At 48.4% G+C, this 14222-nt stretch overlaps 1 protein-coding gene across 1 annotated transcript in view; it reads left to right on the top strand.

The window, feature by feature from the left end:
- The window catches only part of DPM1 (dolichyl-phosphate mannosyltransferase subunit 1, catalytic), a 121076-nt gene that overhangs the window by 45361 nt on the left and 61493 nt on the right, over positions 1-14222 (top strand). Inside the window, exon 6 of the mRNA XM_063958964.1 lies at positions 4448-4543. Coding sequence (XP_063815034.1) covers positions 4448-4543 — 96 coding nt within the window. The remainder of the gene's footprint in view (positions 1-4447; positions 4544-14222) is intronic.

Raw genomic sequence — 14222 nt, 5'->3', positions numbered from 1 at the left:
AAATTAGTACCTGTCCAGGCGTCTCAGACACCGTCAGGGGCTTGTAAAAACGCCCATTTACCTCAGTTGGTCGACACAGACACAGACACGGACACTGACTTCAGTGTCGACGGTGAAGAAACAAACGTATTTTCCTTTAGGGCCACACGTTACATGTTAAGGGCAATGAAGGAGGTGTTACATATTTCTGATACTACAAGTACCACAAATAAGGGTATTATGTAGGGTGGGAATAATCTACTTGTAGTTTTTCCTGAATCAGATAAATTAAAGTGTGTGATGATACGTGAGTTTCCTCCGATGGAAAATTATTGGAGGTATACCTTTTCCCGCCAGAAGGGCGAGTTGGGAAACACACCTTAGGGTGGATAAGGCGCTCACACGCTTATAAAAACAAGTGGCGTTACCGTCTCCAGATACGGCCGCCCTCAAGGAGCCAGCTGATAGGAAGCTGAAAAATATCCTAAGAAGTATATACACACATACTGGTGTTATACTACGACCAGCAATCGCCTCAGCCTGGATGTGCAGCGCTGGGGGGGCTTGGTCGGATTTCCTGACTGAAAATATTGATACCCTTGACAGGAACAATATTTTATTGACTATAGAGCATTTTAAGGATGCATTTCTATATATGCGAGATGCGCAGAGGGATATTTGCATTCTGGCATCAAGAGTAGATGTGATGTCCATATCTGCCAGACGATGTTTATAGACACGACAGTGGTCAGGTGATGCAGATTCCAGACGGCACATGGAAGTATTGCCGTATAAAGGGGCGGTCCATCGGACCTGGTGGCCATGGCAACAGCTGGAAAATCCACTTTTGTTACCCCAAGTCACATCTCAGCAGAAAAGGACACAGTCTTTTCAGTCTCAGTCCTTTCGTACCCATAAAGGCAGGCGGGCAAAAGGCCAGTCATATCTGCCCAGGGTTAGAGGAAAGGGAAGAAGACTGCAGCAGGCAGCTCATTCCCAGGAACAGAAGTCCTCCACAGCTTCTGCCAAGTCCGCAGCATGACGCTGGGGCCATACAAGCGGACTCAGGTGCGGTGGGGGGTCATCTCAAGAGTTTCAGCACACAGTGGGCTCACTCGCAAGTGGACTCCTGGATCCTACACGTAGTATCCCAGGTGTACATTGGAAATTCGAGACGTCTTCCCCTCACAAGTTCCTGAAGTCTGCTTTACCAACGTCTCCCTCCGACAGGGAGGCAGTATTGGAAAAAAATTCACAGGCTGTATTCCCAGCACGTGATAATCAAAGTACCCCTCCTACAACAAGGGAAGGGGTATTATTCCACACTATATTGTGGTACTGAAGCCAAACGGCTCGGTGAGATCTAAAAGATTTGAACAATTACATACAAGGGTTCAAATCAAGATGGAGTCACTCAGAGCAGTGATAGCGAACCAGGACGATATGGTGTCACTGGATATCAGGGACGCTTACCTACAAGTCCAAATTTTGCCTTTCTCACCAAGGGTATCTCAGGTTCGTGGTACAGAACTGTCACTATCAGTTCAGACGCTGCCGTTTGGATTGTCCACGGCACCCCGGGTCTTTACCAAGGTAATGGCCGAAATGATGATTCTTCCTAAAAGAAATATGGACGCTTTCCTGATAAGGGCAAGGTCCAGAGAACAGTTGGCGGTCGGAGTAGCACTATCTCAAGTAGTTCTACGACAGCACGAGTGGATTCTAAATATTCCAAAATCGCAGCTTTTCCGACAACACGTCTAATGTTCCTAGGGATGATTCTGGACACAGTCCAGAAAAGGATGTTTTCTCCCGGAGAAGAAAGCCAGGGAGTTATCCGAGCTAGTCAGGAACCTCCTAAAACCAGGAAAAGTATCAGTGCATCATTGCACAAAGGGTCCTGTGAAAAATGGTGGTTTCTTACAAAGCGATCCCATTCGGTAGATTTCACGCAAGAACCTTTCAGTGGGATCTGCTGGGAAAATGGTCCGGATCGCATCTTCAGATGCATCAGCGGATAACCCTGTCTCCAAGGACAAGGGTGTTTCTTCTGCGGTGGCTGCAGAGTGCTCATCTATGAAAGGGCCGCAGATTCGGCATTCAGGACTGGGTCCTGGTGACCACGGATGCCAGCCTGAGTGGCTGGGGAGCAGTCACACAAGGAAAAAATTTCCAGGGAGTGTGATCAAGTCTGGAGACTTCTCTCCACATAAATATACTGGAGCTAAGGCCAATTTACAAGGCTCTAAGCTTAGCAAGACCTCTGCTTCAAGGTCAGCCGGTATTGATCCAGTGGGACAACATCACGGCAGTCGCCCCCGAAAACAGGGCGGCACAAGAAGCAGGAGGGAAATGGCAGAAACTGCAAGGATTCTTCGCTGGGCGAAAAATCATGTGATAACACTCTCAGCAGTGTTAATTCCGGGAGTGGAAAACTGGGAAGCAGACTTCCTCAGCATAACCTCCACCCGGGAGAGTGGGGACTTCAGCGGGAAGTCTTCCACATGATTGTAAACCGTTGGGAAAAACCAAAGGTGGACATGATGGCGTCCCGCCTGAACAAAAAACTAGACAGATATTGCGCCAGGTCAAGGGACCCTCAGGCAATAGCGGTGGACGCTCTGGTAACACTGTGGGTGTACCAGTCATGGTATGTGTTCCCTCCTATGCATCTCATACCAAAAGTACTGAGAATCAAGGAGATGAGTAAGAACGATACTCGTGGTTCCGGATGGGTCAAGAAGGACTTGGTACCCGGAATTTCAAGAGATTCTCACGGAAGAACCGTGGCCTCTACCTTTAAGAAAGGACCTGCTCCAGCAGGGGCCTTGTCTGTTCCAAGACTTACCGCGGCTGCGTTTGACGGCATGGCAGTTGAACGCCGGATCCTGAAAGGGCATTCCAGATGAAGTCAACCCTACCCTGGTCGAAGCCAGGAAGGATGTAACCGCAAAACATTTTCACCGCAATTGGCGAAAATATGTTGCGTGGTGTGAGGCCAAGAAGGTCCCTACAGAGGAATTCCAACTGGGTCGTTTCCTACATTTCCTGAAAACAGGACTGTCTATGGGCCTAAAATTAGGGTCCATTAAGGTTCAAATTTCGACCCTGTCAAATTTATTCCAGAAAGAACTGGCTTCAGTGCCTGAAGTTCAGACATTTGTAAAAGGGGTACTGCATATACAGCCTCCTTTTGTGCCCCCAGTGGCACCTTGGGATCTCAATGTTGTTTTGAGTTTCCTAAAGTCACATTGGTTTGATCCACTCACCACTGTGGACTTAGAATCTTCACCTTCCATGTGAAATATTTTATTAGCCCTGGCTTCAGCCAGGCGTGTGTCAGAATGGGCGGCTTTATCATATAAAAGCCCTTACTTAATTTTTCATTCTGACAGGGCAGAATTGAGGACTCGTCCTCAATTTCTCCTTAAGGTGTTTTCTGTTTTTCACATGAACCAACCTATTGTGGTACCTGCGGCTACTAGGGACTTGGAGGACTCCAAGTTACTTGACGTTGTCAGGGCCCTGAAAATATATGTTTCCAGGACGACTGGAGTCAGAAAATCTGACTCGCTGTTTAGCCTGTATGCACCCAACAAAATGGGTGCTCCTGCTTCTAAACAGACGATTGCTCGCTGGATTTGTAGTACAATTCAGCTTGCTCATTCTGTGGCAGGCTTGCCACAGACAAAATCAGAAAAAGCCCATTCCACAAGGAAGTGGGCTCATCTTGGGCGACTGCCTGAGGGGTCTCGGCTTTACAACTTTGCTGAGCATTTACTTGGTCAGGGGCAAACACGTTTGCTTAATTCTACAAATTTGATACCCTGGCTGAGGAGGACATGGAGTCTCTCGTTCGGTGCTGCAGGGTCATCCGCACTCTCCCGCCCGTTTGGGAGTTTTGGTATAATCCCCATGGTCCTGACGGAGTCCCCAGCATCCACTTAGGACGTTAGAGAAAATAAGAATTTACTTACCGATAATTCTATTTCTCGTAGCCCGTAGTGGATGCTGGGCGCCCATCCCAAGTGCGGATTGTCTGCAATACTTGTACATAGTTATTGTTACAAAAAAATCGGGTTGTTATTGTTGTGAGCCGTCTGTTCAGAGGCTCCTACGTTTTGTCATACTGTTAACTGGGTTCAGATCACAAGTTGTACGGTGTGATTGGTGTGGCTGGTATGAGTCTTACCCGGGATTCAAGATCCTTCCTTATTGTGTACGCTCGTCCGGGCACAGTATCCTAACTGAGGCTTGGAGGAGGGTCATAGGGGGAGGAGCCAGTGCACACCACCTGATCCTAAAGCTTTATTTTTGTGCCCTGTCTCCTGCGGAGCCGCTAATCCCCATGGTCCTGACGGAGTCCCCAGCATCCACTACGGACTACGAGAAATAGAATTATCGGTAAGTAAATTCTTATTTTTGTCGTTTTATCTACTTAAAATAACACCTTTTTTTTTATTTGCAGAAAACAGAAACAAGATAATTTTGATATTGTGTCTGGAACTCGCTATGCTGGAGATGGGGGGGTTTATGGCTGGGACTTCAAAAGGAAGCTTATAAGGTAAACAGAAGTTTTTTCTCTGCATAGATGCAAACCCAAACAGTGGGCACGTCATTAGGTACACCTGTAATTTTGTGGATCAGTGCGTGCAGACATGGTTAAGAGGTTCAGCATTTGTTCAGTCCAAACACAAAGACGGGAAAGAAATGGGAGCTAAGTGACTCTGATGGGAGAATGATTATTGGTGCCAGAGGGGACGTTTTAGTGTCTCAGAACTGGTGGTCTATACATTTCAAGGATAAACAAATAACATCAGGTGACAAAGTTCTGTGAACAAAACCGCTTTATTAATGAGAGAGATCAGAGGAGAATGGCCAGACCGGTTCAAGATGACTAGACTGCAACAGTAACTTAAATAACCATGCATTACAATTGTGGTTTGCAGAAGAGCATCTCTCAACACACAACACATTAAAACCTTCAAGTGGATGGGCTACAGCAGCAGCAGACCACAATGGTTTCCACTCCTCTCGGCTAATATCAGAAAACATTAGGCTACAAGGGGCACATATTCACCAAAAATGGATAGTTGAAGATTGGAAAAATATTGCCTAGTCTAACAAATCTACTTTCCTGCTGCGACATGCAGATGGTAGAGTTACAATCTGGCTTGATCATTAATCCATGGATCCATCCTACCTTTTGTCAACACTTCAGGCTGCTGGTGGCGATCTAATGGTACGGGGAGTCTTCACACATACTATGGGGTCTATTCAATGCATGTTGGATCCTCTCCGACAGTGCAGTATTCAATTAGTGGCCATTTCCGACAGGTTTTGCCCGTTTTTTCGACAATGCTGATCAGACTTAAAAAAAAAAAAAAAAAAGTCGGATCAGCATTGTCGAAAACAGGCCAAAAACTGTCTGAATTGGCTGCTAATTCGACAAAACACATGGACCCGCGGCTAATCCGCCAATCCATGTGTTTCCTACAAGTCGGAATTGCAGACAAGTCGGAAAAACGGCAGCTCCATTGAATAGGTTGAATCCTGATTCGCCCCCCAAAAAAGTTAGAAACTGCCTTCTTTCCGACTTGACGGCAATTCCGACTTCAATTGAATAGACCCCTAAATCTCTTAACGTTTGACAATCCTTTAAATGCTACAGTCTACCTGTTGCTGACAGTGTGCATCCCTTTAAGTTCACTGTATACCCCTCTTTAACATGTATACGATTTGTTGACCATGCAATGTCGACGAAAAAGTGTTGACGTGGTGCTAATATTATGTAGAAGAAAAAGAAGACTTTTTGCTGGGGCATGTTTTAAAATTTAAATTTTATTTAAAACATTACATTTTTATTGCCATTCATTACAAATAATCATTCCTTCTGCTTCCTGGAAAGTAGCATTCCAGATTTCTATATACATAGATATCCATACAAATTGGACAATACAATAATGCAGAAATGTGACAAAAACGAATATATCAAAACGTGTAAAAATACAAAATGTGTATCAGCCTATATTTTAAGTGATTCTCAATGGTGGATAGGAAACTATCCTGTTAATTACGTGTTTGTCAAGGCTGTATTAATTACACACAGGATACATATAGTTGAAATACACAACATGAACAAGATAAGACAAAAATATGGCAGGTGAGGGTATTGGATACATAATATAAATATAATCAAGCATATGCAATGTCGAGCGAAATATGCATAGTATCCGAATAGCACGTATACTATGACAAAATAGTGTGAGCTTTTTATACTATGTGAGGGGGATAGATGTCCGGTTCTTGATTTCAAAAAGGTAATGGGACCTCAGTTACTTGGAACAGTACCCCTTAAATATGGAAATGTGAAGAATAGGCTCATATGACCCTATCCCTGCTTCTACTGCCCCGTGTGCTACTATGAACAGTGAACAGGAGGGTGAGAGTACAGGGAGATGGATCAGGGGTGAGCGAGAAAGTTCTAAAGCCAGAGATCTGCTTTTGTGGTTATGGTCAGAACATTACCCCTAATGGTAATCCAGTGCAGGGAGTACAGCAAGACTCTGCACAATGAGGATACCCCTGTAAGTGTCAGGCCCTGTAGTATACCTCATGTGTCTGTGTGTGATATTGCTCTGACAAAATATTATTTATTTCTTTAACATCCTAGAGGATGCTGGGGACTCCGTAAGGACCATGGGGAATAGACTGGCTCCGCAGGAGATAGGGCACTTTAAGAAAGCTTTGTATTCTGGGTGTGCACTGGCTCCTCCCTCTATGTCCCTCCTCCAGACCTCAGTTTTACACTGTGCCCAGAGCGAGATGGGTGCACTGCAGGGAGCTCCCCTGAGTTCTCTGCCTAGAAAGCATTTTTGTTTGGAATTTTTCTACATTTTTACAGGGAGCACTGCTGGCAACAGGCTCCCTGCATCGAGGGACTGAGGAGAGAGGGGCAGACCTTCTTAAATGATAGGCTCTGCTTCCTCGGCTACTGGACACCATTAGCTCCAGAGGGGGTGAACACAGGTTCTTACTGGGCGTCCACCCCCAGAGCCACGCCGCGGTTCTCCTCACAGAGCCAGAAGAAACGAAGTCAGAAGACGTCTCGGGCGGCAGAAGCCTTCAGAGCTTCACTGAGGTAACGCACAGCACCGCAGCTGTGCGTCATTGCTCCCATACACCTCACATACTCCGGTCACTGTACGGGTGCAGGGCGCAGGGGGGGCGCCCTGGGCAGCAATAGAACACCTCTCTTATGGCAAAAGACAATATACATGTACAGGTGGGCACTGTACATGTATATAAAAGAGCCCCCGCCATTTTTCAATAACTTTGAGCTGCACTCACCAGCGCCATTTTTCTCTCCACAGAACGCTGAGAGGAAGCTCCCCGGACTCTCCCCTGCTTACACACGGTGAAGGGGTGTTTAAAAGAGAGGGGGGGGGGGGCACATAATTGCCGGATAAGATATTATACAGCGCTGCTTGGGGAAAAACATTTTGTGTTGGTCTCCAGGGTCATTGCGCTGGGGTGTGTGCTGGCATACTCTCTCTCTGTCTCTCCAAAGGGCCTTAAAGGGGATACTGTCTTCAGAAAAGAGTTTCCCTGTGTGTGTCGGTACGTGTGTGTCGACATGTTTGACGAGAGGCTCGCTTCATGTGGAGGGGGAGTGTTTGAATGTCAGGTCGCCGTCGGTAACGCCGACACTGGACTGGGTGGATATGGTGAATGTCTTAAATGCAAATGTGAATCTCCTGCATAAAAGGTTAGACAAGGCTGAAGCTAGGGATCAGTCAGGTAGCCAGACCGTGCCTGTCCCTGTGGCGCCAGGACCTTCAGGGTTTCAAAAGCGCCCCATATCCCAGGTTGCTGACACAGATACTGACTCTAGTGTCGACTATGAGGATGCAAAATTACAGCCCAAGGTGGCAAAGGGTATTCGATACATGATTATTGCCATAAAAGAGGTTTTGCATATCACTGAGGAACCCCCTGTCCCTGACACGAGGGTTCACATGTATAAAGGGAAAAAGCCTGAGGTCACGTTTCCGCCCTCATTTGAGCTAAGCGAATTGTGCGAAAAGGCTTGGGAGTCTCCGGATAGGAGACTACATGTTCCCAAAAGGATTCTTATGGCGTATCCTTTTCCACAGAAGGATAGGATACGATGGGAATCTACGCCTAAAGTAGACAAGGCACTGACACGCTTATCCAAGAAGGTGGCACTGCCTTCTCCGGATACTGCTTCCCTCAAGGATCCTGCTGATCGCAAGCAGGAAATTACCATGAAGCACATTTACACACATTCAGGAACTATCGTTAGACCGGCCATGGTGTCGGCCTGGGTTTGTAGTGCTGTCGTGGCATGGGCAGACTCCTTATTTACGGAGATTGACACCTTAGATAGGGATACCATTCTAATGACCATTGAACATATCAGAGATGCTGCCTTGTATATGAGGGATGCTCAGAGAGACATTTGTTTACTAAGCTCCAGAATAAACGCTATGTCTATTTCTGCTAGGTGACTCTTGTGGACCCGACAGTGGACGGGAGACGCCGACTCAAAGCGGCATATGGAGTCATTGCCTTACAAGGGGGAGGAGTTGTTTGGAGAAGGCCTCTCGGACCTTGTCTCTACTGCTACGGCCGGTAAATCAAATTTTTTACCTTATGTTCCCCCGCAGCATGCTAAGATGGTACCGCATTATCAAATGCAGTCCTTTCGTTCCAATAAAAGCAAGAAGGCATGAGGATCGTCCTTCGTTGCCAGAGGTAAAGGCAAGGGAAAAAAGCTGCACTCTGCTGAATTAGGGGAGGACTTCTGCTCTTGGGAACTAGCAAAGTCCACCGCATGACGCTGGGGCTTTCCGGGGGGGGGGGGGGTCAGATCAAGTGGGGGCACGTCTTCGTCTTTTCAGCCACGTCTGGGTTCTCTCACAGGTGGATCCCTGGGCAATAGAGATTGTTTCCCAGGGATACAGACTGGAATTCGAAGACATGCTTCCTCGCCGGTTTTTCAAATCGGCTCTGCCGGCTTCCCCGTCGGAGAGGGAGCTGGTGTTAGCTGCAATTCACAAATTGTACATTCAACAGGTGATAGTCGAAGTCCCTCATCTCCAGCAAGGAGAGGGTTATTATTCATCCCTGTTTGTGGTACCGAAACCAGACGGTTCGGTCAGACCCATTTTAAATCTGAAACCTGTACTTGAAGAGGTTCAAGTTCAAAATGGAATCGCTCAGAGCGGTCATCGCCAGCCTGGAGGGAGGGGATTGGATGGTGTCCCTGGACATAAAGGATGCGTACCTTCATGTTCCGATTTTCCCTCCTCACCAGGCGTTCCTGAGATTTGCAGTACAGGACTGTCACTACCAATTTCAGACGTTGCCGTTTGGTCTTTCCACGGCCCCGAGAATTTTCACCAAAGTAATGGCGGAAATGATGGTGCTCCTGCGCAGGCAGGGCGTCACAATTATCCCGTACTTGGACGATCTCCTCATAAAGGCGAGATCTCGGGAGAAGTTGCTGGACAGCGTGTCTCTGTCCGTGAAGACGTTGCAGAGGCACGGCTGGATTCTCAATTTACCGAAATCCCAGCTAGTCCCTGCAACGCGTCTGGCCTTTTTGGGCCTGATTCTAGACACAGACCAAAAAAGAGTTTTTCTTCCAGTGGAGAAGGCTCGGGAGCTCGTAGCTCTGGTCAGGAACCTATTAAAGCCAAAAAAGGTTTCAGTGCATCATTGCACGAGGGTTCTGGGGAAGATGGTGGCTTCATACGAGGCCATCCCCTTTGGCAGGTTCCATGCAAGGACCTTTCAATGGGACCTATTGGACAAATGGTCCGGGTCCTATCTACACATGCAAAATCGGATCACCCTGTCTCTCAGGGCCAGGGTGTCTCTCCTGTGGTGGCTGCGCAGTGCTTACCTCCTGGAGGGTCGCAGGTTCGGCATTCAGGACTGGGTCCTGGTGACCACGGACGCGAGCCTCCGAGGTTGGGGAGCTCTCGCACTAGGAAGTAATTCCAGGGTCTCTGGTCAAGCCTAGAGACTGGTCTCCACATCAACGTCCTGGAGTTGAGGGCCATATACAACGCCCTACACCAAGCGGAGGAATGGCTTCGGAACAAACCGGTTCTGATTCAGTCAGACAATGTCACGGCAGTGGCTCATGTAAACCGCCAAGGCGGCACAAGGAGCAGAGTGCCCATGGCAGAGGCGACCAGGATTCTACGCTGGGCGGAAGGCCATGTAAGCGCACTATCAGCAGTGTTCATCCCGGGGGTGGACAACTGGAAGGCGGACTTCCTCAGCAGGCACGACCTGCATCCGGGAGAGTGGGGACTTCATCAAGAAGTCTTCACACAAATCACGGATCGGTGGGGACTGCCTCAGATAGACATGATGGCGTCCCGCCTCAACAAAAAAGCTAAAGAGGTATTGCGCCAGATCAAGAGACACTCAGGCAGTTGCGGTAGGCACTCTGGTGACACCTTGGGTGTTGAGGATAATAAGAATAAGAAGGGTCAGAACAATCCTCATTGTTCCAGATTGGCCATGGAGGACTTGGTATCCGGAACTGCAAGAGTTGCTCACAGAAGATCCGTGGCCTCTTCCTCTACGGCAGAACCTGCTGCAGCAGGGGCCCTGTATGTTCCAAGACTTACCGCGGCTGCGTTTGACGGCATGGCGGTTGAACGCCAGATCCTAGCGGAAAAAAGGATTCCGGAGGAGGTCATTCCTACCCTGATCAGGGCTAGGAAGGACGTGACGTCGAAACTTTATCACCGTATATGGCGAAAATATGCTTCTTGGTGTGAGACCAGAGCTGCTCCTACGGAGGAGTTCAAGTTGGGCCGTCTGCTTTACTTCCTTCAAACGGGAGTGAATTTGGGCCTAAAATTAGGGTCCATAAAGGTTCAAATTTCGGCCTTACCCATTTTCTTTCAAAGAGAATTGGCTTCTCTTCCTGAAGTACAGACTTTCGTGAAGGGCGTGCTGTATATTCAGCCTCCCTTTGTACCTCCAGTGGCGCCTTGGGTCCTTAACGTGGTATTAAGTTTCCTCAAGTCACCTTGGTTTGAACCACTCAAAACAGTGGAGTTGAAATACCTCACTTGGAAAGTGGTCATGTTGTTGGCCTTAGCTTCTGCAAGGCGGGTTTCGGAAGTGGTGGCTTTATCATATAAAAGCCCATACCTGATTTTTCACGTGGATAGGGCAGAGTTGAGGACTCGTCTTCAATTTCTGCCCAAGGTGGTCTCATCTTTTCATATGAACCAACCTATTGTCGTGCCTGTGGCTACACGGGACTTGGAGGATTCCGAGTCCCTGGATGTGGTCAGGGCTTTGAAGATTTATGTGACCAGAACAGTTAGGATCAGGAAGACCGAAGCTCTGTTTGTTCTGTATGCGGCCAACAAGGTTGGCGCTCCTGCTTCAAAGCAGACTATTGCTCGCTGGATCTGTAACACGATTCAGCAGGCGCATTCTTCGGCAGGATTACCATTGCCTAAATCGGTTAAGACCCATTCCACTAGGAAGGTGGGCTCTTCTTGGGCGGCTGCCTGAGGGGTCTCGGCACTACAACTGTGCCGAGCTGCTACTTGGTCGGGGTCAAACACCTTTGCAAAGTTCTATAAGTTTGATACCCTGGCTGAGGAGGACCTCCTGTTTGCTCAATCTGTGCTGCAGATTCATCCGCACTCTCCCGCCCGTTTGGGAGCTTTGGTATAATCCCCATGGTCCTTACGGAGTCCCCAGCATCCTCTAGGACGTTAGAGAAAATAAGATTTTACTTACCGGTAAATCTATTTCTCTGACGTCCTAGTGGATGCTGGGAACTCCGTAAGGACCATGGGGAATAGCGGGCTCCGAAGGAGGCTGGGCACTCTAGAAAGATTTATGACTACCTGGTGTGCACTGGCTCCTCCCACTATGACCCTCCTCCAAGGCTCAGTTAGATTTTGTGCCCGGCCGAGGTTGGATGCACACTAGGGGCTCTCCTGAGCCTTTAGAAAGAAAGATAGAAATTAGGTTTTTTATTTTCAGTGAGACCTGCTGGCAACAGGCTCACTGCAGCGAGGGACTAAGGGGAGAAGAAGCGAACCTGCCTGCATGCAGCCAGCTTGGGCTTCTTAGGCTACTGGACACCATTAGCTCCAGAGGGATCGACCGCAGGCCCAGTCCTTGGTGTTCGGTCCCGGAGCCGCGCCGCCGTCCCCCTTACAGAGCCAGAAGCAAGAAGAGGTCCGGAAAATCGGCGGCAGAAGACATCAGTCTTCACCAAGGTAGCGCACAGCACTGCAGCTGCCATTGCTCCTCACACACACTTCACACTCCGGTCACTGAGGGTGCAGGGCGCTGGGGGGGGGCGCCCTGAGAAGCAATAATAACACCTTGGCTGGCAAAAATACCACAATATATAGCCCCAGAGGCTATATATGTGGAAAATACCCCTGCCAGAATAAAGGAAAAAGCGGGAGAATAGTCTCTGGAAAAGGGGCGGAGCTATCTCCCTCAGCACACTGGCGCCATTTCTCCTTCACAGATCCGCTGGAAGGAAGCTCCCTGGCTCTCCCCTGCAGTCTACACTACAGAAAAGGGTAAAAAAGAGAGGGGGGGCACTAAATTTAGGCGCAGTATACAATTATATAGAAAAAGCAGCTATAGGGGACATAACTCAGTTAGTCCCTGCATTATATAGCGCTCTGGTGTGTGCTGGCATACTCTCACTCTGTCCCCCCAAAGGGCTTTTGTGGGTCCTGTCCTCTGTTGGAGCATTCCCTGTGTGTGTGCGGTGTGTCGGTACGGCTGTGTCGACATGTTTGATGAGGATAATGATGTGGAGACGGAGCAGATGCCTTTAGAAGGGATGTCACCCCCTGCGGGGCAGACACCTGAGTGGTTGAGCTTATGGAAAGAAATGAGTGCACGTATAGACTCCTTACATAAGAAATTTGACGACATGCCAAATGTGGGACAGCCGACTTCTCAGCTCGTGCCTGTCCAGGCGTCGCACAGGTCATCAGGGGCTCTAAAACGCCCACTACCTCAGACCGCAGACCCAGATGTCGACACTGATACTGACACCAGTGTCGACGACGATGAGTCTAACCTGATGCCCACTAAGGCCATTCACTGCATGATTGAGGCAATGAAAGAGGTGTTACACATTTCTGATATAAATACAGGTACCACTAAAAAGGGTATTATGTTATGTTTGGGGAGAAAAAACTACCCGTAGTTTTTCCCCCATCAGATGAATTAAATGAAGTGTGTGAAGAAGCGTGGGCTTTCCCTGATAAAAAATTGGTAATTCCTAAGAAGGTACTAATGGCGTTCCCTTTCCCGCCAGAGGATAGGTCACGTTAGGAAACACCTCCTAAGGTGGATAAAGCGCTCACACGTTTGTCTAAAAAGGTGGCACTACCATCTCCGGATACGGCCGCCCTCAAGGAACCTGCTGATAGAAAGCAGGAGGCGATCCCTAAGTCTGTATATACACACTCAGGCATTATACTTAGGCCAGCTATTGCGTCAGCTTGGATGTGCAGTGCTGCCGCTGCGTGGTCAGATAAACTGTCAGAAAATATTGACACATTAGACAGAGACACGATCCTGCTAACCATAGACCATATCAAAGACTCAGTCTTATATATGAGAGATGCACAGAGGGAAATCTGCCGACTGGCATCTAAAGTAAGTGCATTGTCCATTTCTGCTAGGAGAGGCTTATGGACTTGCCAGTGGACAGGAGATGCAGATTCTAAAAGGCACATGGAAGTGTTGCCATATAAGGGTGAGGAATTATTTGGGGATGGTCTCTCGGACCTCGTTTCCACAGCAACGTCTGGGAAGTCAGCATTTTTACCCCATGTCCCCTCACAGCCTAAGAAGGCGCCGTTTTATCAGGTTCAGTCCTTTCGGACCCAGAAAAACAGGCGTGGAAAAGGCGGGTCTTTTCTGTCCAGAGGTAGGGGAAAAAGGCTGCAACAAACAGCAGGTTCCCAGGAGCAAAAGTCCTCCCCCGCTTCTTCTTCCAAGTCCGCCGCATGACGGTGGGGCTCCACAGGCGGAGCCAGGTACGGTGGGGGGCCGACTCAAGAATTTCAGCGATCAGTGGGCTCGCTCACAGGTGGATCCCTGGATCCTTCAAATAGTATCTCAGGGGTACAAACTGGAATTCGAGGCGTCTCCACCCCACCGGTTCCTAAAATCTGCCTTGCCGATTGCTCCCT

The sequence above is a fragment of the Pseudophryne corroboree genome, chromosome 3 (assembly GCF_028390025.1).
Source record: "Pseudophryne corroboree isolate aPseCor3 chromosome 3, aPseCor3.hap2, whole genome shotgun sequence".
Classification (NCBI taxonomy): domain Eukaryota; kingdom Metazoa; phylum Chordata; class Amphibia; order Anura; family Myobatrachidae; genus Pseudophryne; species Pseudophryne corroboree.
The sequence above is the reverse complement of the archived record's forward strand: the minus strand, read 5'-3'. Positions and strand labels throughout refer to the sequence as shown.